The sequence below is a fragment of the Coloeus monedula genome (genome assembly GCF_965178545.1).
Source record: "Coloeus monedula genome assembly, chromosome: 8".
In the NCBI taxonomy this organism is placed as follows: Eukaryota; Metazoa; Chordata; class Aves; order Passeriformes; family Corvidae; genus Coloeus; species Coloeus monedula.
The window spans coordinates 26,333,990-26,356,184 of NC_138788.1; the positions used below are offsets into that span (position 1 = coordinate 26,333,990).

The 22,195-nt window shown below is 38.8% G+C and overlaps 1 protein-coding gene across 1 annotated transcript; it reads right to left on the reverse strand.

The window, feature by feature from the left end:
- Positions 1-906: 906 nt before the first annotated feature.
- PCGF6 (polycomb group ring finger 6) lies at positions 907-22,003 on the reverse strand. The gene is made up of 10 exons (XM_082285640.1): positions 21,698-22,003; positions 20,662-20,761; positions 19,267-19,363; positions 18,666-18,721; positions 17,701-17,760; positions 16,996-17,104; positions 15,346-15,373; positions 14,685-14,783; positions 8,441-8,527; positions 907-3,187 (listed from the first exon to the last, which is right to left on the reverse strand). Exons 1-10 carry the CDS (start codon positions 21,992-21,994, stop codon positions 3,137-3,139), a joined length of 984 nt encoding a protein of 327 aa, XP_082141766.1. The 5' UTR covers positions 21,995-22,003; the 3' UTR covers positions 907-3,136.
- Between the last annotated feature and the right edge of the window lie 192 nt (positions 22,004-22,195).

Here is a 22,195-nt window from a genome sequence, read left to right on the forward strand (position 1 = left end):
CTAAGAATTCTTGTCAAAATACCTCAGGCTACAGACCTTCAATCCTCCTCATTAAGCCACTGAAAGGGTGAAGAAGGGAGTGTTGGCCTTCTGCATGTTAGCTGGTATGTGATTTACCCTACAGGAAAATCCTTTGAAAATATCCAGGAGCCCCTTTTATTTTTTGAAAAACAGAATTTGACACTGACATTAGTGCCAGTGGCAGCACAGCCCTCTCAGGGCCATGCAAGTCAAATGTATCCTAGAATGACATTAATTTGAATTAACTATCAGCTTCTATACAGCTGCTAAACTCTGCACATGCGTCTTCTTTAGAAATGAAGTACAAGCCAGGATTAGGGGTGAATTTGCAATGTAAAATGTGACTATACTGATAATGGTATTTTAGCACAGAGCTATAAATCAAAAACAAACCCCTGAGTGATAATGGGGGCAATATGGAGTATTTGAACCAGCTGCCTTAATTCCAGAGGCAGAGAAAGATCCAGTTCACAGGGGCTTGGTAACAACAGACATAAACATGAAAGAAAATAATTGAGAGGTGGCTTTCACAAAAAGATGTTCTTGTTGATGAAAAAAGGGGTCCTGTAAACGACACGATTATTTCTCCTGTACTTCTGTGGAAAAATCATCTTGACATCTTTACTGAGCTATTTCTCACTAAGATCCACATTAAAAAGAGAGTCCCAGAGATTTCATGTTACTCCAGCTAACAATACTACACTTAGCTCCAGTGGAGAGTTTGGTATTGAATTACCCTTCACCATTCAGTCTCTTAATTGAAATTTGTCATTCTAACAACCCCAGAGCACATTCAGCAGTTTCACTATAATCTACTATAATTCTGAGGCTGACATAGGAAACATGGCACGGAAACAAGAGGGCTCAATTTTAAATTGGCTAAAATAAAGTTTATTTTACTGTTACAATATATAATCTTTTATCAACACAACTCACAACGTGTTTACAAAATAATCTCATTTTCTGCTGCATTTTAAACACTACTTTTATACAAACTTTAAAGGTAAAATAGGAGTTTGTAGCTAAAAAGGCTTTTTGTTATATTTTTTTAGAAGCATCAGGAGAATTACTTCAAACAAAACTTTTTTTTTGTTATGGTACCACCTTCCCAGACAAAACAATGTTTTCTTGTAAAGACCTGAGGGACGATTCATGAAAGCTTTCCTTAGACAAAGGATGCCAGTCCTCTTAGGCTGACAGTGAACAAACACATTTGAGCCCTTGCAGCCAGGGGGGCAATGGAATCTGGAGGTGCATTGGGAAGAGTGTGGCCAGCAGGTCTAAGGGAAGTGATCTTGCCCCTCTACTCACCCCTGGAGAGGCCACATCTGGAGTGCTGTGTCCAGTTCTGGGCTCCTCCGTACAAGAAAGACAAGGAGCTCCTGGAGGGGGCCCAGAAGAGGCCACAAAAGGTTGCTCTGCTCCTTACTGACACTTAAATCCCCCTCACTGCTCCTGGCAATGTCCCCTCCATGCCTGACTGGCTGTCCAGGGCTTCCAAGTCTGGATGGAGCTCAGGGCTGCTGCTTGGATGTCTCCAAGCTCCAGAATCCCTGTACAGCTCAATCAAAACCTCAGCCCTGGACTTACTTCAGTCACTGCTGCTGCCTCATCAACTGACTGAAAGAAATAAAGGAGGATTGAAAGAAGGAAGAACTTCTTCACACTGAGGGTGGCACAGCACTGAACAGGCTGCCCAAGGAGGGTGTGGACTCTCCCTCTCTGGAGACATTCAAAACCCACCTGGATGCATTCCCATGTCACCTACTCCAGGTGACCCTGCCTTGGCAGGGGGTTGGACTGGATGATCTCCAGAGGTCTTTCAACCCTAACAATTCTGTGGTTCTGTAACTTAGGTGCTCTAAAATGCCTTACAAAGGAATCTCTTCCTTTTCCCTGCACTGACTGTAGGGAAGGCAAGGAGCGTGCTGCCTGATGGAAGCTTTCATGAATCCCCACACTGATGACCCAGTATGCAGCAAGACCATAACATACAGAGCTCTCTGATCCTTAATGCTGCACAAGACAACACGGAAATCTTAAACAGAAGAACATTTGAAGTGTTACAGTTGTCACAAAACCTAGTATTTTAACATGTTAAAATTAAAGTCACCTAATGTCTTCCGTGAATCTGGTAGTAACAGGCAGGTATTACATTACTCAACCCTGGTCTCCACTACAATGCAATGCACTAGAACACATCAGAAAGAGTGGAAAAAGCAACCATTTTCACAGCTGCTGGAGAGGTATGTGCTAAAGTGAATGGATTTATGCTCCTAACAGTCAAGTGAGTTGACATATTTTACATGATAGAAGAATCAGGTTGACAGTGATTACTTTATATACAGCAAGCAGGTAGAAAGAGGTGCTACTTTTTTTTTCATGCATAGTTTAACCAGCTTACAGCTAGCTCATCTCCATTCACACTAGAGATGCATGATCCACCATTTGGTTTAAGCCAAACTACCAGCAAATATATTTCCAGTGCAAACAAAATTGTCTTTCTTCAAGAAAAACAACTAAATTTAATGCTACTTCTCAAAAAACAATGCTTATGCTGCATCATTTTCTACCTATTTTGGTCTGCATTTCTGAAGTTTCCTTCCTCTCCCCAAATCACATCCAAAGACAGATGATCACAGTACACTTCTTTTTTTTTTTTTTTTTTTTAGGCAAATGACTGTCTCTTCCCCAAAACAAATTGTACGGCTCACTGAAGATCATCCCTGAGTGCACTGTTCTAGCTAGACACGTAGACAGCAAGAGATATCTCAGAGCTTAGAGGAAAAAAAGGCTGTTCACCCTGTGAAATCTTGTGGTTTTAGAAAGTAAAAAAAATTCAGCTACTTTGAGCATTTAATTTCCCTGAGCTGAGTGAAATTTGAAGATAGTAATTTGTGACATGAAGCATAGCAACATCTACAGCTGTACTTACGGAAGCTGCAATATTTTACAGTGGTGAAGTCAGACACTACATTACAAGCACACAGCAGTTATGGTGGTTCCTTTCACTTGCTTCCTGCCACAGGAAATGCGATGGCTTCTTTGGTGAGAAACAGCAGTGAAGAAGCTCCATGACTTCAGATTCTTTTGCCTTCTGATATTCCAGCAACCTTTAAGTTAGTGGAGATACCACCAGGCCATAGTGCAGCACAAGTAGACCATCCTAGAGAGAAGAGAAAGAAACTGTCTCATCATAGCACTTTCCCTTCTCCTCGAGGCATTTCTGCCACCACCTGGTACAACAATTGCTGCATGGCAGGACCCCAGGTACAATATCACCATTTTATACCGTGTCCCTTCCGTATGGACAAGGCAAGTTTTGATGTATCAAGGCAAATAATTGTATTCCCCTCTCCTCTTTCAGATGGAGAAGGGTGTTAAAAAGAAAAGTAAAATCTGGTACTGCTTTTATTTTAAGGTTTTAATTGCATTATCTTCATACAATAAGCTCTTGTTTACAAGTCGTGCTGATATCCACATCATATGGTGGAGCAAAAAAAAAAAGTAATCCATTAAGTAGTTCTAGAAGGTGCTGCCAGAAGTTGTAGTAGAAGAGTCTAGACTACTACTACATACATTTATTAAGTAATAATATTGAATTGAAAGACCTCAAAATGACAAACTACTCGTTTATTAACTCATGTTTCTCCTCTTCAAAGACTGCTTGACATAATGAAAAGACCCTTTCACCTGGGAAACAGGACACTTCTGACCCATTAGTCTTGCCTATGTCACTTAATTCACACACAGCTGCTGAAAGGCCTAGCACTTAGTCTGCTTCCACCACAGATCCACTGGGAACCTGACATTGCATTACACCTGTTTATATGGGCAGACTTAAAAAAAAAATTTCTTTTGAAGAGAGAACTACATTAGTGCCAGCTGACATGTTAGAACTTCTACCATATTTTGCTTCAGATGTTTTTATCTATTAACACACAGGTTGTAAGATAATGTATTAGCTCACTAACTTCTTCATCTTCTCATCCTGTTAATAACCAGGAATGCATTGCTAACTCCTGAAAGGCTTACAGGACGAAACAGGAGCTTTAACTCACAGGTGGCTAGCATAAACTGGAATACCCGCATTGCAATATGAAGAGAGAAGCCTGATTGTCCTCGCTTCTTGTTAGGTGGAACAGGTTCTAAGAGGTTACTCAGGAACCTCTTGGCACATAAAAACATTGCTATACTTTCCCAAAGGTACTTACACTTTGTGCCTGTTAGTTCCTTCAAAAGAGAAAATAAGACACATACAAAACTTTATTTTTTGGAGAAAAATTGTGGTCAAAACCAGTTTTTCCTCTATTTTCCAGTTTCTTAAAGAAAAGAAATATTTCTACAAGAAGAAAATGCTACAATGTATTCTTTGATGAATAGTTTTCAAATGGTACATTTGGCAGCAGGACATTTAAAGGAAATAGCCCTGTTAACCCAAGGCCAAACCCACTGCAATTCCTTTTCTACAAAGAGAAGCTGAGAGTTACTTCAGTACTGGCACTTCTCACTCTGTAATTATTCACTTGTAAATTATTACACGTTTCTATGTCCAGCTGCTCTCTCTAGATACTGTTATTAAAAGGAAGTCCAAACAGAGAACGAGCTCTCACTGCTCATTACAAATCTCAAGGCTAACTCAGACAGGCACAAAAGAACAGCAAAGCTCTCGAGTGTCCTTTGACACACATTTGTGACCCTAAAAAATTGCGAAGGATCCCATCTGTTACACCCAGCTATAAACTTTAGAGTGGAACTGACAGACCAAAACATCAGAGCATACACCCCTTTTGATGTTCTAAGAGCAGCAGCAACAAAAAGTGCCCCACTTTCCAAATTCAATAACCCCATAGCAAAGAGTAAATCACTTCCATAGGAAATGTGTGCTAGAAGGTCACAGTAATTAAATTAGAGCACAGCTCTTGCTGCCTAGCTTAGGAGACCAAAAAATAGTACAATAGCACTGGGTTACAAAAAGGTGAGAGCTACAAAGAGACCGTTATAATCTGCCAAACCTCTGTGCCAAGGGCCAAGGACATCAAGGAAGCTACTCCTTTCAGCTTTTCCCATGTGTGAGCTCATTATATCCATCAGTGATGCAGAACTCTGAGAAGGCCCAGTTTTAGACAAGTGAAAATAACCAGCAGCTTGGATAAGGTTGCACTTGTGCAGCAGAAGGGAGGAAGGTAATACAGAGAAGAAGCTATATTCCCATTTAGTTAATAACGAGCTTCCTTCCTCAGCTACTTGATCACACTCTTAATTACAGGCAGATCTCAATGCCTGGTAACAAAACTGAGCCTTTAAAAGTTTCTCTAAATGTCTTTGATCACACCTTGCAGCAAATTCCACAAGTTTCACACTGTTCAAAAAAAAAAAAAAAAAAGTGAAGTTGTTTCTTATTATATAAATTCTGTCAGTGAGTTTTTTATGGTTTTGCCCTAAACAGAGCTAGAAATCCTACTTTCAGCTAATTAGGAATTTTTAACCAACCACCTTATTTCAGTAATGTCAAAATATCTTGACATCTACAAGATTAAACGAGATTTAGTACTGACTCTTTTTTAGCCTTCTATTAACTACTCAGAAATGAACATGTTAATTGCTTACATTCAACCACTAAACTTGGTTGCCTATTTACAACAACCCCAACAGGTTACTATGGGGCCAATGTCTGGAATATTTATTTTATCATCAGATTACACCTGGTCTTCCCACACTTGTTGGAAAGGCAGAAATGTATCCAGAAGAGCTAAAATCCTGCTAGCTTGCACCTCCAGGAGACTTTCATTTAGTCAGGCTCTAAGGCATCACTACACAGTACTAGTCACTAGGAAAAAAACCACCAAAAACAAATACAACACCCAAAATCTTCACAAACAAATCTTAAGAACCATTCGGTGTAAGTAAAAGCCACTAAACCCCTGACAGTGATTATGGTCCAGAAAAATCAATCACACACTATGGATGTTATGCTGTACTGCAAATGCTACCAAAGAATGCACATTAAAATTAATATATTTGCCAAAGAGAAACTTATCTGCATTTTTATAATCACTTTTCCCAGCAAAAAGAATAACTGCTAACATGAATGAACTTGACTCAGAATAGCAGCTATTTTTCTCCTCTAACTGTGGTGGTACTCATCTAAATAAAAGAGCCCAATGTTATTCCTTTAAATGACTTTCTGTTGCAGAAGTAGCTACTGAAGCAGTTTTCTTTGCATGAAGCATCTACAATGAACCTCAGAAACCTGTAAATGACAACAGCAGTTTTGAACAGTGTCTCAGCATCCTGGTGAGAGCTGTTAGGGACATTCCAAGCTCCAACACTGATTTGGAAAGGCTGGAAAGTTACAAAGGCACAAGATGCCCTTGGAGTTTAATGTAAAATTCATCAAACATTCCTCTGTATTTGTAGTTTCACTGGCCAGGACAACTGTGCCCCTTACTGAATTTCACATCCTGGTGAGAAACAAACAACTCTCACTATTTTAGACTTGACCTGTCTGTTGGGATTTTTTTCCATGGGTGATTATCTAAAAATATTTTCCAAGGTTTTTTTAACCCTACAAACGCATTGTCTTGATTTCTACAAAATTATATCATGTTAGACTAAAGAACATGAAAATGTCACAATTATTTCAGTATCAAAAAAGAAGCAACATTCCTACTGTAACTATTTGGCATCCTAAGAGGTTTTCTAACAAAATGAAGAGAAATTAAGGATGAACCTGTCTTTCAAATTTCCTGACAAAAGTGACTATAAAAGAACAAAACTTCACAAAAAGCCAAGATTTTTTTTTCCTGTTTGTTTGTCCAGTAGAGAAGCCTTGAGAGAATTAACTGCTAGCATACTGGTTTGGTAATAAACAAGACTTGAAACATCACTGGAGAATGCATCCCCAGACAACTGCTCTCTTCGTGGAGCTGCTGACTGGTACTTCATCACTAAACATCAATCAGGCAGACCCAATTCTGATAAGAAATGAAACTGATGCAGTATTCCTTGAAGTGCTCCCCCAAGAGCATTTCTCATACATGGAAAGCTTTTGTGCTAAGTTCAAGTCTAAAACCGTGTATGTGACTATACCCCTGGACTGAGAAATATATCATCCCCCTGCCATTTACTGAAGCTTCTAGTAGAGGGCACTTCCATCACTATGTGCTGATTGCTGAATTTACTTACAGTGATTCATAACGTTAGAAACAAGTTTGTCACCAGTACCCACTTCCTCCCAGTTTCAATCGCCTGCTCCCCAAACTGGGTTAGGTTACATTTTCATTTCTTCTTCATGCTATTATAAAACAGCTAAGGCATCAGATGTGGCATTCATTCCCTTCAACTGCAGAAACAGCACAAGCCACACAGACTTTTAATGTCTGCCAACATTAACATGAGCCAAATACCTCTGCCCTGACTCTGGCACCCCTCCTAGTGATTCAAATGAGGTACAAGTGATGCAAAATCCAAGATATCTCAAAATCAGATTTTCACTTCCTGCTCCCAACACAAAAGCTTTCTTGTAGAATAAGAGAGCTCAGCAGGAATTTTAAATGTAAAGGTTTGTGCATGTGTGTACACAAACAAGTGAGGAGAGCTGATTTTAGCCCTTCTGCTATCTGCTAAGACTGCTTTCCAAATAAAATACCAATCTAATCCTATTTCTTCACACTGTATTAAATATTAACTTTTCAGACTTCCAAGTTTAGATTAATACACAGTTTATCATATACCATAATTTTACATCTCTATCTTACTATGCACTTGACAGAGCACTTCATTGTTTTTGCAGCGCTTCTAAAACAGTGTGATCCTTTAAAGATGCTTTGAAAAGAGTCACAAAGAATTAAAAAAAAAAGCATTCTTATTTGCAAAGCCAGCAACACTAAAGACAGCAAGTTATCAACAAGAAATAGCTGGCCATAAACTCATGCTGTGACCAGAACCAATACAATATGTACCAAGCACATTTACTGCATTCATTACCCTCTATCATTGGTTTGTGTTTTTTTGAGCAAGTTTATTCTCCTGACCCAGTCACAAGGATAGCCTTATTTGGGATTTGTCCTCTGACTTCCTGCAGAGATGCATTTGCCAGAGAGGAAAAACAAGGAATGTTAATTGAAAGAATGGCTGGTACAATTTATCACTGATAAGACAGCAACTTGTTTTGGGGGGGAAAAAAAACCTCCAAAACAAACCCCAAAACAAACCCCTCATATCCAGAACATCATGAGACCAGCAAGAACACGGTACACTTGTCAGCTCTATTTACAAGATAAAAACAATTTTGCATAAGCTGGAGAGATTTTTCTAAGTGACTTCTTCAGACAAGCTGGTGCTACCTGAGGGCTTAAGAGAGAAGTCTTCTGTTTTGAAACAGAATACCTGGAACAAAGCCCCAACTGCCACGTACCTGTACTGCACTCTCTCCTATGACTTGGCGGATTTCCCTCAGTGTCTGGTAGTGCTCCAGCAGGTGATCACCACATATTATATCCACCTGTGAAAAAACACAAGCATGGTGAAGTCCAACTTACCTTTGGAGTAGCAAAACAGTATCCAAGCCCTTTTTTATCAGCAGAGTTAAATTCTAGCATGTTAGACACTAAGCCATCTTCGCCTCTGTTGTCCAAATGTATTTAGCATTCACAGCACTACTGCACTGCCCTAATGCCTCTCATGGCCCTGACCTGTGCTCACTGCTGAGCAGAGAGGACAGTTTATTGTTTCACTCAGTTTGGGGTGTCCACTGAAGCAAGCTATTTAGTAATAGCTGTGATGAATTTAATGGGAATTTAGATCATATATTAAAACAACCACACAAACATCTGGAGTCATTCATCAGTTGCAGAAGAGGGAAACTTTTTTGTGCCACCAACAAAAAGTGAGCCATTGCCACCCTTATTCTTATCTTGAGTGAGAAAACACATGACTAATTCCACTTTATAAAGCTGTTTGGAAGAAGTGTGTTAATAGAAAAGAGCACCTTGGTGCATGCCACTGTCAGCAATTACATCATACAGTCCTCCTTCAGCATGCACTCAGTCAGTATTCCTGGGGTGCAGCTGCAGGGCATACTCAGCAGTTCCATGCATTGTCCTCTCCTGCAGCTGAACTCTATCAGTGGTGCCTGCAATTCCACAGGAGGCACTTCTGTTTAGTAACTGCCCACAAAAACATAATTTTGTCGAAAACACGAACCATAATCAGGTATTTTGAATTCCTTGCCTTGACTATTATGAAAAACAGGCTCTTCTATAAAGTTACCATGTATTTACAGTGCATAATGTAAATCCAGTCTCAAATGTTCCAAATTAGAGCAGTTAACATAGCACTGTTTTTCTCTCTCAACTGCAGCTTGCTTGCATTTTCCTTAAGAGCAATTTCTAGATAAGGAAATGAGTGCTCTCATTTGTTAATTGACAAGACCTCAAAACTGAAGTTAGGAGCATTGACAGTGAGCTGAACCACAGCTTTGTGCAAGGGAACTGCCTAAGCTCTGCCCCTGCAGCAGTCGGGGAGCACACTGCAATATCATGACGTCTTACACAGCCACTTTTCACCCAGGATGCACGCTGTGCTGCAGCTATTCCACTTCTCCAGATTTATCTTCTTTTGCAAGCTGACCCACTACCTCTCTCTTGTTCTTCATGAAGAGATTCAGTAAGACTTATGCTGGCAGACCACATTGTTCTGAGACTTGGGAATGTGGGAATTCTACTCCTCAGAGGCTCAAAAAGAACTAATTCACTGCACCATCTGTATTGTATGAGAATGATGCAGAATATTCTCTTCACGTTTGATTGGTAATGTGCAAAAGATGTAAACTGCTTAGGAGTACTTCTGCTTTTAGCTCCTACAAGAAAGCCAGGAAGTAAAAATTTGAGTGGACTTAACAGTAAACACTGATTAGATATTGGTCCATATATACTCACATATTTAACATTAACTTTTGATGTACTTAACACAGCACTTGAAAAATATATTTATTTCTCTTTTGGAAAACTGGCTGCAGTTATTTCTGCTATCTTCCATGCATTCTAACCTCTACAGTTATTACTGCAGGAAGACAGCCATGACTGCTTTGCTTTCCAGAGATACAACTTTAATTACTTTTGGTTTATAAACTTACTTCTACAATTTTTATACCATAATGCACTGAAAACTCAATCCTGCTCCCAATGAAACATAACACATAAATGTTTTATATATTCTACAGACATAGAAAATCTAATCTGTTTGACCAATACAGGATGCAAACAGACAGTCGCAGCTGCTGACAATCTCTCAAAACAGAATTAGAATGCTGGTTTGAAAGTATCCCACTGTTGTACCTGCTGCTCCAGTTTCAAATGGCAGTCATTAAAGAGCCAGTGTCTAATAATAAATTGAGAAGAGTTTTTAACATTTACTGTATTAGAGTTCTCTGAATACCAAATGCTTAATCTCCTAATTCCAGCACCAAAGCCTGAAATTCTGCCTGCTAATTGTTAATGCTAGGATTCATTCTGTAAAGACAAGAGAATAAAACGTATGATGAAAAAAAAAATCCCAGGTCAGTGTGAAAGTAAGTTGTGAAATGTGTCTCAGAGGAATCCTTGTGTCATACAGGAATTAACATGTTCCATTATGAAAGAGGCACCAGGACCAAAGTGCTATGAATTTACTAAAATTTCAAATGACTGGTAAAATTGAAGCCAACTAGTACTGATGGCCTGAGACAGCAATAACTGTAGCTGGACATTTTGCCGAAAGGAAGCATGAAGGTGGATCTGCTGAATACTTAGTCCCTTCTGTTAAAATTCTTATTAATATTAAGTAGGCTTTCCATTATGACATTTCTTTTCTTTAGGTGGCATGTCTGCTATTAAGAGCTATTTCTCTAACAGCCACCATAACAGACAATTATAAATTCATGCTCACTAAGTAAGACAGAAATACAAATAGAAGAAGTTCATGTAAGGAACACCTTACATAATACTCATCCCAAGGGAGAAGTTGGCCCAGAAAGCAGTAGAGTTCAATCAATGGTTTCTATACCAACTCATATTACCCAGGGAAGGACAAGGAAAACACAAAGTTTCAGAGACTGACATGAGTATTTGGGCTAGTTATTCAAAAAGCTGTCAGAGTTTCCCATTTCCCCTAGCTGCTGTTTACTTTCCAAATGCCCTGGATGCTTTTATTCCAGGGTTAAGACTGGCATAATGAAATTGCATCAACAACTACACTGTATGAGCACAGAGTCCTTTCTTCCAATCTCCCCCAAGGCTGCAGTTCATACACACACTTTCAGGAATGCACATCTGGTTACAGAACATTTCTGTTCCATCAGCTACGTTAATGAATTCCAAGCACCTGAGCTCAGGTCTTTCAGCAGTTTATCTCATCCTTACAGAAGAATTAGCAAGAAGGAATACTGCTGCTGCTACAGGAGGACCTTAAAGGAAATCACACTCTAAAGAAAACTTCTGATGTCAAAGACAAGAACCTACTGGGTTCCAAACACCACAACCTATATTTAGCTCCTATTAGATGTTACCTACTTAGCTATTACTGGCAATTCCACTTTCCAAAGAATTATTTTCACCCTCTCCCAACAAATTCCAGCAAGAATATTCAAGAGAGACCTTGTAATTAGAAGCATACATAAACACATACAGAAAATTAATTGTTGCCCAAAGCACAGAGTTCAAAACAAAGCATCAGAAAGAGAAAACTACAGTCTGCCAGCTCAAGTGGTAGATAAAAATAAATGAAGCCTTAACCTTCAGATAAACTAGGGAGTTTAAATCATAATCCATTTGCAAATGCATATACAGAAGTCTGAAAGCAATTTGAAGCCTCAGAATAGGAAAAAAAAAAGAACAAAGGCAGTAACTTCAAAACTGCTTTTTAGACTTTTATATATACTGTCACACACAAGTCAGATGGCTTATTTCACATTTTCATTAACCTAAATCCATTGCACTTGTGCAGGTCAATGAAGAAGGGCGAGTATCAGCTCATACTCCACATGAAAAGATTAAGTCAGCAATGTCCAAACAGAGTCAGGAGTTCAGGCGGGTGGGTAACATACATTCTATCACTTGGTCACCAAATCAGCTCTAATAGGGAATGACTGAAACATTCTCAAATAGTACTTTTGCAGACTGTCAAACGAAGCTGATGTTCAGTAGGAACTGCCTGCACTCACAAAACAACCACACTTAGTGTCCTTATGAGAAGTTTCAACAATGAAACCAAAACTGCAATTGATATACTGAAGAGAGAAAGGAGGAAATAGGCTGGTGCCTTCCTTACAGTCAAATCCTTTCGAGTCCCAAGTAAGACAAAATTCAACTTTTGCAATAAATTTTCTGTAGATAAATGTAGGAAAAAGTACTGCAGATGTAGTGCATTTTAGCTCAATATGCCTGAAACATATGTTTCTGAAAGAAACTTCCTAGCTTCCCAGGAAATGTAATTCTTGGACTCAAGTCTCAAGCTAAACACACCAAACTCAAGACATTTTACATAAAAATGGATTATTTTAGATAATGAAGAGAGCTGGAAATTAAGACTAAAGAAGTAATATTAAAAGGAAGAGCTTGTTGTCCAAAGTTAGTATCTATTTCTTCTTTTAACATACTTTGGGGAAGCCTACAGGAAATGAACCACTGCAGTCCTCAACATTTCCAAATTTCTACAGCAAACTAAAAAAGCAGCAAAGAATCTTCTACATTTAAATTCTTTGCACATATGGTTTGCAACCTAGTTCTCTAAATTCTTCTGCCTGTGCAAATTCACAATCAGGTTCTCCTTAATTTTGTTTTACAGTTTGTTTTATTAGCCATCCTGGGAAGCTGGAGTAAGACATGTTTCATTAGACTTACTAATCTTCAAAGACGTATCTGACATCTCTTTCACTCTCTGCATGTTTACCAACAAACCATCAGCTTCAGTTTTGTGTACTACCATGAGAAAGTAACAGCTCAGTACATACACTCCTTTAATCTTAGTCCCCATATGACAAAGAAATTATCAACTCAGGCTAGAAAGAAATACTTCCAGCTTCATTTCCCAAATTCCATAGTTTTTAAAAAATAAGCCCCGATATCTTCAAGAAAACAGTCATGACTTGGGGCATAAAAATCAACTACAGGTTTCTAATGACAAAAAAAAACTTACTGAAAAAAAGATGGGAGCACATCATTTAAGATGGGAAAAAAAGGCAGCCAAGGCATCTCTCTGCACAAGACAGATGATTTAACATTTCCTCCAAACAGGCAGGGCTTGCACAGAAGAGACCAAGAGATTAGAATTAGCCAATGATTGTGCCTTACACCACAATGGCAAACTAGATACTAGGAGAGATAGGAATGACTGGCTCAGCATCAAGAAACATCTTGAGAAAGGAAGCCCATGAACTCATCAGCTTTTGAGATGTAGTAACATTTATGCACTAATAGCGGATGGTACCTGTCCGGCAAAGTCCAAGTAGAAAGTAATTAATGGGAGAAAAATTCTCAAGCTATCTCTACTAGATGATCTCAAGATTGTAAAATCTGAAAGAAACCCAACACATGGGTCCAGGTTGATTTTGAAGGATGGATACCCACAGTTTCCATGACAGATGCTCAGTGCTCCTGAAAATTGACATTTTGATATACTACTTAAGAAAATCCAAACAAACAAAACAATTCCTTCCCCTCAAATAAACAACTCAATTAATGCAAGAATTTTCTCCAGCCTCATTTTGAGGATACTTTTATCTGTTTAGAATATCAAGTCACCACCATGTAAAAGCTACAAACTCTCACTGAGAGGAAACCAGCAAATGAAAATACATTAATTCCCCTGCAGGATGAATAATTTATACCTGATTTTCTTTGTCATCACTGAAAAGGTAAGCAGCATGAATACTCATTACTGAGGCACACAGTCATGCTGTATCGTCCCACAGCTACTGCCCTATGAAAACAATCTTAACTCCAAACTCAGCACTTAACTTCTACCATTTGCCTATTCACATCAGCATCAGCTTGATCTTCCAGGAACTGACAGCTTTAAGAATTATTTACACATTACGGAACTCTTCCACTTTCTCAACTGAATGGCTGCTGAAATACACTGAAGAACTGGAAACTGGTTTTGACATGCAGTTCCTCTCAAAATGGTTGAGAAATATGAAGCTAAATTCTTTTGTACCATAAGCTGCTCCTTTCAACTCTTATTTGGAGGAAAGTGTCTGTATTTGCATTCATACCTTTCATTTCAACACATCCATCTACAGTATAATTCTTTCTTAGCCCTTGTTTGCCTTGAGTTAAATTTTACTATTATTCAACTTGCACCTGTCTCTGCCTTTGCATGCTCCCACATTCCCACTTTCCTGTCCAGTTTAACAGCAGAATCTCTTGGCTTTGAATCTCATCAGGTGAAATTTTACATGGCACTTTAGAAATTCTGTCCAATTAGTACAGTACTATGAAACTGTGAACAGGTTGCAGATGAGTTAGAAGAGTTGTTCCTTGCAGAACACAACATTTCAAACAATTAATTTTTTAATCCTTACTGCATTAAAAAACCCTAACATTACTTCTAGAATCTAATGAACAATGGAAATGTCTGTCCAAAGCACAGAAAACTTGTGACTGCTACAGCAAGTGACATACCTGACAAGCAGGGTCTAGATCCATTTTTCTTCTGAGGAATTTCTCCACATGTCCAATTGTTGCCTCCCCGGAAACACGTACAAACTTCTTTTCCAAAGGCTGTACAGAATAAATAAGTTAAAGGTTTTGACACTAATCCCTCATAAACTCCAAATCCAAGTGACAGCCCAATAACAGAGGGAGACAGCTTACATTTTTGGACCCTTCTCTAATCTACCTGCAGATTGCCTCGTAGGGAAAGGACTAAATATGTATTAAGACTCCAGACACTGCTTAAACAATCAAAAAATAATCAGCAACTGATTATTTTTTAAATGTTTTAAACAGCCCTATGTTTAGTGTGGCCCAAAAACCCAGGATAAACAAGGCAGAAAGAAGGGCAAATACGAGACAAAAAAGGACAGGAGGTGATACTGAAGATGAAAAAAGATGATGAAAAAATACTGTGAAATATAAGGATAAAAAGAAGAAAAAATGATGGGTAGGTGTGATGTTATACAACAATAGGTTTGAAATACACTGTAATACAAGATTGATTATTATCATTCTGATGAAAGTTCCAGCTGCACTCAGTATAAGAAAACCAAACTAAATTAAATATACTCAGGTTATAATTATTTCTGAAGTAAACCATAAGAGAAAAATTTAATCATATTTGTACCTTAAAATTCCCTGTGCCTTCATTAGCTCTGAAAAAGCAAAAGAGTAAATAGTCAATATCGCTAAGATTAACAGTTATTAATATCCTCAAGCTCTTTATTATAAGAGTGACTTACTGATTTATGAATCTTGCATATCAAACTTATTTTCCCAACTCAGGCTCTTCCTTTCATTAAACTGCTATACATGAAATAATATTAGACTGAATTTATGTATCTTTTTCTCCTACCCTTTATTTTTCTGCTCCATTTTTCTTGTGAATTCTTGTGAAATGTTAAGGTTTGTCTACATAAAATGTGAATGAAAACCAACACAGCCTAAAGCCATTTTTAAACAAAACATAGCAATAATTTTCATAGGAGTAGGTTGCAATATGGATGCTGCCTAAACATCCATACTTCATGATCCTTGATATTTGGAACTTTAACAGACAGTGCCTAAGAAATTACTGACAGGACACACCCAACCACCTAAGGGGCTCTCTGGGCCACATGTTGGCTTTCCAGACTGTTCACATGACAATAGCAATGCTAACGCTATCTAGGAACTCAGGAAAGCAACATGTGTTTCTCTGGAACGTGAAATAAACACAGAGATCGCAAATGACCAAATTTCCAGCTGGCTTCAGCCAAGGTTCACTGATTTGCACAGCCTGAGGATGTGATCTACCATTGATCATCTATACTCCACACCTCATTCTTGTAAGTGCAGTGTGTAAATTTCTCAATTAATTCAGGCCAATACATGACACTTCATTATTCTTGCATCGCATTGGCAAGTATGCACATATGAGAGAGGAAACAACGCAGTATTTTCATTGCACTGGAGATGGCAAAAAAAAATCCAGCGTTGCTATAACCTCTCTGATTTTGACCATATAAATTATCAAAGAATAGCAAAGGTTAAAAAAGTCACTAAAACAAAATACAAAGTAGATGCTGTTAAGCCATCATCTTTTTTTGTTAGAAACATTCTGTGCTTCCCTCCATATAAACAAAAAACCACAGTGGATGGTTACACATGGTATAGATAGTATTTGCACAGTATTATGTGCTCTGCTGCCAATGCTGAAAGTTTAAAATAAAACTACTAAAAACCAAATATAACAAGACAGATTCAAAACTCATCCTGTTTCTCAGGCAGATACAAGTTTACTAGCTTTGAGGTCTAAACTGACTTCGGCAAGTCAGGCATGAAGAAAATGAACTTTGAAATTAAGGCAGATACGTGGATTCACAATGCTAAAAACGTTCTATTATTTGAAAGCTGCTGAGTGCTTGCTCTGGGCACATCCAGCATTAACAGCACTGCCACCTACAGGGATCAGGGACAGGGACAGACAGGGATTTCTCTGTTCAGTTTACTGAGACAGAACTACTTTGTTAAAAAGAAAACATACCTAAATTTTAAAACTGTACTTCCTAGGAAGCTACTTTATAGCAGACACATCTTAAACATTTAATTACCTGCATAGTCTACCTGTGCATAGCTGGCTGTCACTATTGCACTGTAAGTTAAAACTGGCTCCCCACTGCTATTTGAGATGGAAGAAACGCACATTTAATGAAAACCAAGAGCCAGTTAATGGTCCAACACATGCTAGCAGCACCCTCATGTCAGTCAGTTGCTCTTATATTTGCCCACAGCTCACCCAATGAACTCCAGAAGTATGGAAATGTCAAGTTCTGGTGGGATCCGGAACACTGAGCCCAGAACTTTTCGAGGTCTTCCTCTGCTCGGTGGAACTGGCTGTGGGACAGCTAAAATATTCAAGTAGCCAAAATGCAAAGATAACTTGAAATAAAAGTAGCATACGATACTAACATGCACTGAGCAAAACAGAATAGCTCACCAAGTAAAAAAGCCCATGCAATTCATCCTCTTTTTTTATTACTAAATCAGCTCTTCCTACATTCTATGCTGTGTATCCGAATCAGAATTTTAATAGCTTTCAGCATGGCACTTTCCAAAGAGTTTCGTTTGTTTGATAGAAAGACACAAAATAATTAGAAAAATCCCCCATTGTTGAAAAGACTTTGAAGCTCTCATTTTTGCTCCTTTGTAATAACAGCCAGAAAATAACATTAATGCATATTTTATATATATATCCTGAATGTAAGCGAAATACATAGTTTAAAAATTTTCAACCATGATCAGGGTTTAAGTGTTGCCAATTCATCTATTTTTGTAACCTGAGATCTGTGACAATTTATAATATCCAGATAACTAAGAACCCTGTATTTCCAATACTACTTCCATCTTCAGTTGTGAGCTAATATTTTTAAAAAAGCCCTTAAAAATAAATTATATGATATGTATTTCCTTAACAGTGTTCCTTGAAGTGATTACAGCTCACCTGGTTTGGGCACTTCTAATCCTCTCTCTTTATAGAAATCATGCATTTGTTTTTTCTCTCCTGAAAAAAAAGCACAATACAGATTGAAATGTTTCAGATGCTGAAAATATCCATTTTCATTGACCAATTTTCAATGGTTAGAACAGTAAAAACTTCTCAAGTTTCTACAGACCTTCACCATCACTACTATTTCATGAGGCTGAGACACTTAAGAAACCCAGACTAAAAATTTTGTTAATAAAAACTGGGAGGAAATCAGAAAAACTGGCCAGAAATAATACTGAAATAGATGCAAGAAATATCCTTCTGGCTGTCATGCCTCATGACACGACATGGTATTTTCATACCATGTTCACATAGAACACAGTACTTTAAAACTATATTTATATATATACATATTTTTATATATACATATACTTTTACATATATGTTCATGGTATAAACAGCAATACCATCTATAATCCATACATATCCCCTAGATTGTATATTTCACTCAGCCCACCCAAGGGGACTGTGCAGATTCATTGGCTCCCAAAGCTGAAGGTAAATGAGATGAGACAGTGAACACATCTAAAATCAGATAAATAAATATGGCAGTGAGGAAAAAATAAAAGCATTTGAGAGAATCGGTCTTAGCAACTTTTTCTGACTGAGCCAAGTGAACTTTTTACATAGAATGATATAATATAGTTCTACTAAAGTAAGAAGAATGACTATGAAATGTTATTTGGATGTTTATCTGGATACAGTGACAGCTTTGTTTCATGAGATAAGGTACACACCACTACCCACAATAGCATTTGGCAGCCAGAAAGATGCCAGTTGTCACAGTTAATTCATTACAACTTATAACCAAACATCACTAAACTATCTTAAAGAGTCCAGAGTAGAGACAAACTTTGAATTAGTCTGTTTTCTGTTTTTTTCAATCTCTATATACTAATACAATAAAGAAAAGGACTTACTTTCCTCCAGATTGACAACTAATTTATAGACTATGTCTTGCAGTTGTCGGTCCAGTCTATGAAATAGAAAAAAAAAAAAAAAAAAAAAAAAGATGAGTCTTTGGTGCAACACAAAATGGTTTCCTTAAACTGTAATGAAGATGCCAAACACAACATTGAAATGAGATGTACATGGAGAGGCAGAGCAGCAACTCTACATCTCTCTAAACAGAAGCCATGTAAAGTTTAAAGCACCACCCCCCATGAACAGCTCAAGAAACCAAAACTCAATTTTTTGAGTTAATAAATAGAACATGCCAACAAGGCTTCATCTTGAAAAGGAAATCCAAGCAAATAGTTAAGTGTTTGTATCACCTGTAACACTGAGCAAATGCATAAAAATACCCAGGGCAGGGGTAACAAACCCTAGAAGTGGATACAAACTAGATAAAACAATAGAGTATTTTTATCTTAATTGTTGAGATGAAACTTATCCTAATGAAGAACACAATGTGTTTCTTGTAACCATTCCCTTGTTTCAAATAGGAAAGCACTACAGGTCTGTAAAACAAAACATTTAAAAGCAAGTAGCAAATCTTTAAAAATGGGACAAATTTATTACCTGATATTATAGAGGGGCTGTGTCTGATGTACAACAATATTGCACTTTGGACATCTGTTGCTATAGTAGAAGTGTCTCACAATGCAGCTTTTACAAACTGTAAAGAAAAGAAATCCCATAGGAGTCCTATGTCCAGTACACAGTGCCATCTGTTCAAGCAAAAGGGGTAAATACACCCAGACTTCCCACACAAAACTTGTCAGAGACAAAACGAAGTCACTGAACACTCCTAATCCAATGGATGCATGGGTGAGTGTTCAATGTGTATGTAGAAGGTGAGCAGAGCTAAGACAGAATACTGACTGCTGAAAAGCACCCCACAAACAGTTTCAGTAGAAACAAGGTAAGACATCATAACTCTGCCATTTTCATTGTGTTTTACAAGTCCTTTAAAAATTTGGACAGAAAGCTACTGAGTGGAAATACCTAGAATAAATAACCTACTATCAAGTCAGCTCCGTATCAGCCTGAACAGAGGAAACTTTTCCATAATATTTACCAGGAAAGTTCTAAGACACCCCCACAGTTGCATCTGCAACATTATGCTGTCCTTACTAACAGTTGTGCCTCTTCACAAATTGCACACTGTGCTGAATACTTCATGCTCTAAAACAAACTAGTGAGTAGTGCCCCAAAAAGGGGGGGAAAAAAAAAAGAGAGAGAGGGAAAGAAAGTTTTCCCTCTATGCAGTGTGAGATTTGGGAGGTCTAGTAAACCAGGATTCTTGGATTCGGGTAGGAACATGGGTGTGGATGAAAGAGTCAGCTTCACAGAAAGTGTTTTATTAGTTTTGAGAAAAGAGTTCTGTTAGCACTGGAAAAACTGTTAGCACTAGGATTGAGGGGGAAAATAACAAGACAAGCACATCAAAATCAGTTTGTTATTACCCACCTATTTCCATTCATCAGATTATGGACAAACTGTCCTGTGGGTGCAGACCACTGTTTCTGTATCTGAACCGGTACTTCCACACAGGCGCTTGTGGGGTTTTGTGAATTTACAAGCTCACATCAACAACAGCTTAGGAAACTTTCTAATCCATTAAAAGCAGAGCCACTCAACTTTCTTTTCTCAGTTATACAGTCAAATTGCCAGAGCCTACTTAAAAAAAGAATAATTAAGAAAATGTATGTAGTAGCTCTATTTTTGTCTTACTTGGGCTTTTATCTTTTCCTACATCTTCTTCCTTCTTAATATGGAAAGCTGACTTCATGACTGATTTAATAATTTTCTGATGCTTAAAATACCCACAAACATATCTCGCTTAAGGAACAGACAAAACACGCATTCACTTTGAACAGAGAATTATTTTTCCGACCTCAGAACATTTCAACAGCTGAATTTGTTTGAATTTGCAACTATACCCTTAGGCAGACAATACTGACAGATACTTACAGGTGTGCAGACATTCTGTAATAGTTGTAGCATCAATAAAGTAACCTTTGCAGATGGAACACAGGATGTAGGGGGTCAACTCTGCGAGGTTTATCATACGCTGCAAACAAAGACAATTGGTAAGAGTTTGAATACGCAGGCTAAGCCATGAAATTCCCTGACTGCAGCTTCCAAAATACCACAGCCTTAAATGCATGGGGAAAAAATGGGATCAATATGCTACAGGAATGGGTTTTCCTAACAGATCAGCCACTCCTCATATACAGCTCTTTTCTAAAAACTTTTACTTAGTCTTCTGAATTGACCTTTTTGACAACAGTAATCCAATTTGTTTCATGAATCATACCTAAAAAGAAAACTTTAAACAATCATCTTGGGAAAAGTTCTTTTGGATAAACTCTTTTAACAAAATATCACATGTCAGCAAGTTTGAAGTGGATAGTGGTGGCAACAACACCATTATTTGAAAATGCTCAGGAATCGTGTTGGGGTCCCAAATCAACATATAGAGTTTGTATGACAAGAGACAGGCATCTCTTGTTTCTACACACAGGTAGGGATTATACAAATATACGTTAAAGCAAAGATTGAGATTTCACTGCTTTGAATTCTGGTCATGAAGAATACTTATCAGGAACGCACAGAAGTAGTTCCACAACAGGTTTGTTGGCTGAATAGTACTATTTCAAAAAGAACAAATTTCTTCAATAGCGAAGATCTGAGATGTGTCTGAAAGATGTGACATATTAGATTCTAACATTCCGTTTCCTCTCGTCTCAAAGCCTGACTAAAGGGCTTTCTTTCCCTCAATAACACCATTCATTTCGCCCACGTGCCACCGTCTACCACCCTCTCAGCCACGCCGAGAGTTTGTAAAGGCTTCACTTAAATGAGACAGATGAAGTGAACTCGGGTAATACTAAAATAAGTAACAAAAATAATAAAATAGTAAAAATAATGACAAGCCCATTCCCACACGCGGGGCACGCCGGGAGCGGGGCCTGGCGTGCCCCGGGCACCCTCCCGCGCCCTTTACCTCCCGGTCGTCGTCCGAGTCGAGCTCCCCGTCATCCGTCCCGAATCGAGCCCCAGTGTCGCCCTCCATTTCCTCCTCCTCCACCTCCTCTTCCTCATCGTCTTCGTCGTCGTCGTCCTCATCGCCGCTGGACTCCGAGCGACCTCGCTCGAACTCGAAGGGGAGGGAGCGCGACCCCGAGCAGCTGGGGGCCCCCTCCATGTCCTGGTCCTCATCGGCCGGGCTCGGGCCCTGGCCCGCGCCCGCTCCATCCCCGCCCGACAGCGCCGGGACCCCGGATCCGGTGTCTCCCTCCATGTCCACGGACCGGGGCTGGCACGGGTCGGTCCGCGGCCCGAGGCGCATGCGTGGGAACGCCGCGGGGCGCACTGGGAAATGTAGTTCTAAAGAACGCGTGGCTGCCCCACCGCGCATGCGCTGAGCCCCAACAGCTTTATCGTTTTCTCGTCCACGGCTTTTTTCTTAATTTTTTTTCCCCAAGAGACTCGCTAATGAACG

Coding starts and splice junctions, on each gene's coding strand:
- PCGF6 (XM_082285640.1), bottom strand. CDS start 21,994: ATGGAGGGAGACACCGGATCCGGGGTCCCGGCGCTGTCGGGCGGGGAT. Junction 18,722..19,266: donor CAGCCCCTCTATAATATCAG/GTAATAAATTTG, acceptor TCTATTTCATAG/ACTGGACCGACAACTGCAAG. Junction 15,374..16,995: donor ATACTTCTGGAGTTCATTGG/GTGAGCTGTGGG, acceptor TTGCTTTTTCAG/AGCTAATGAAGGCACAGGGA.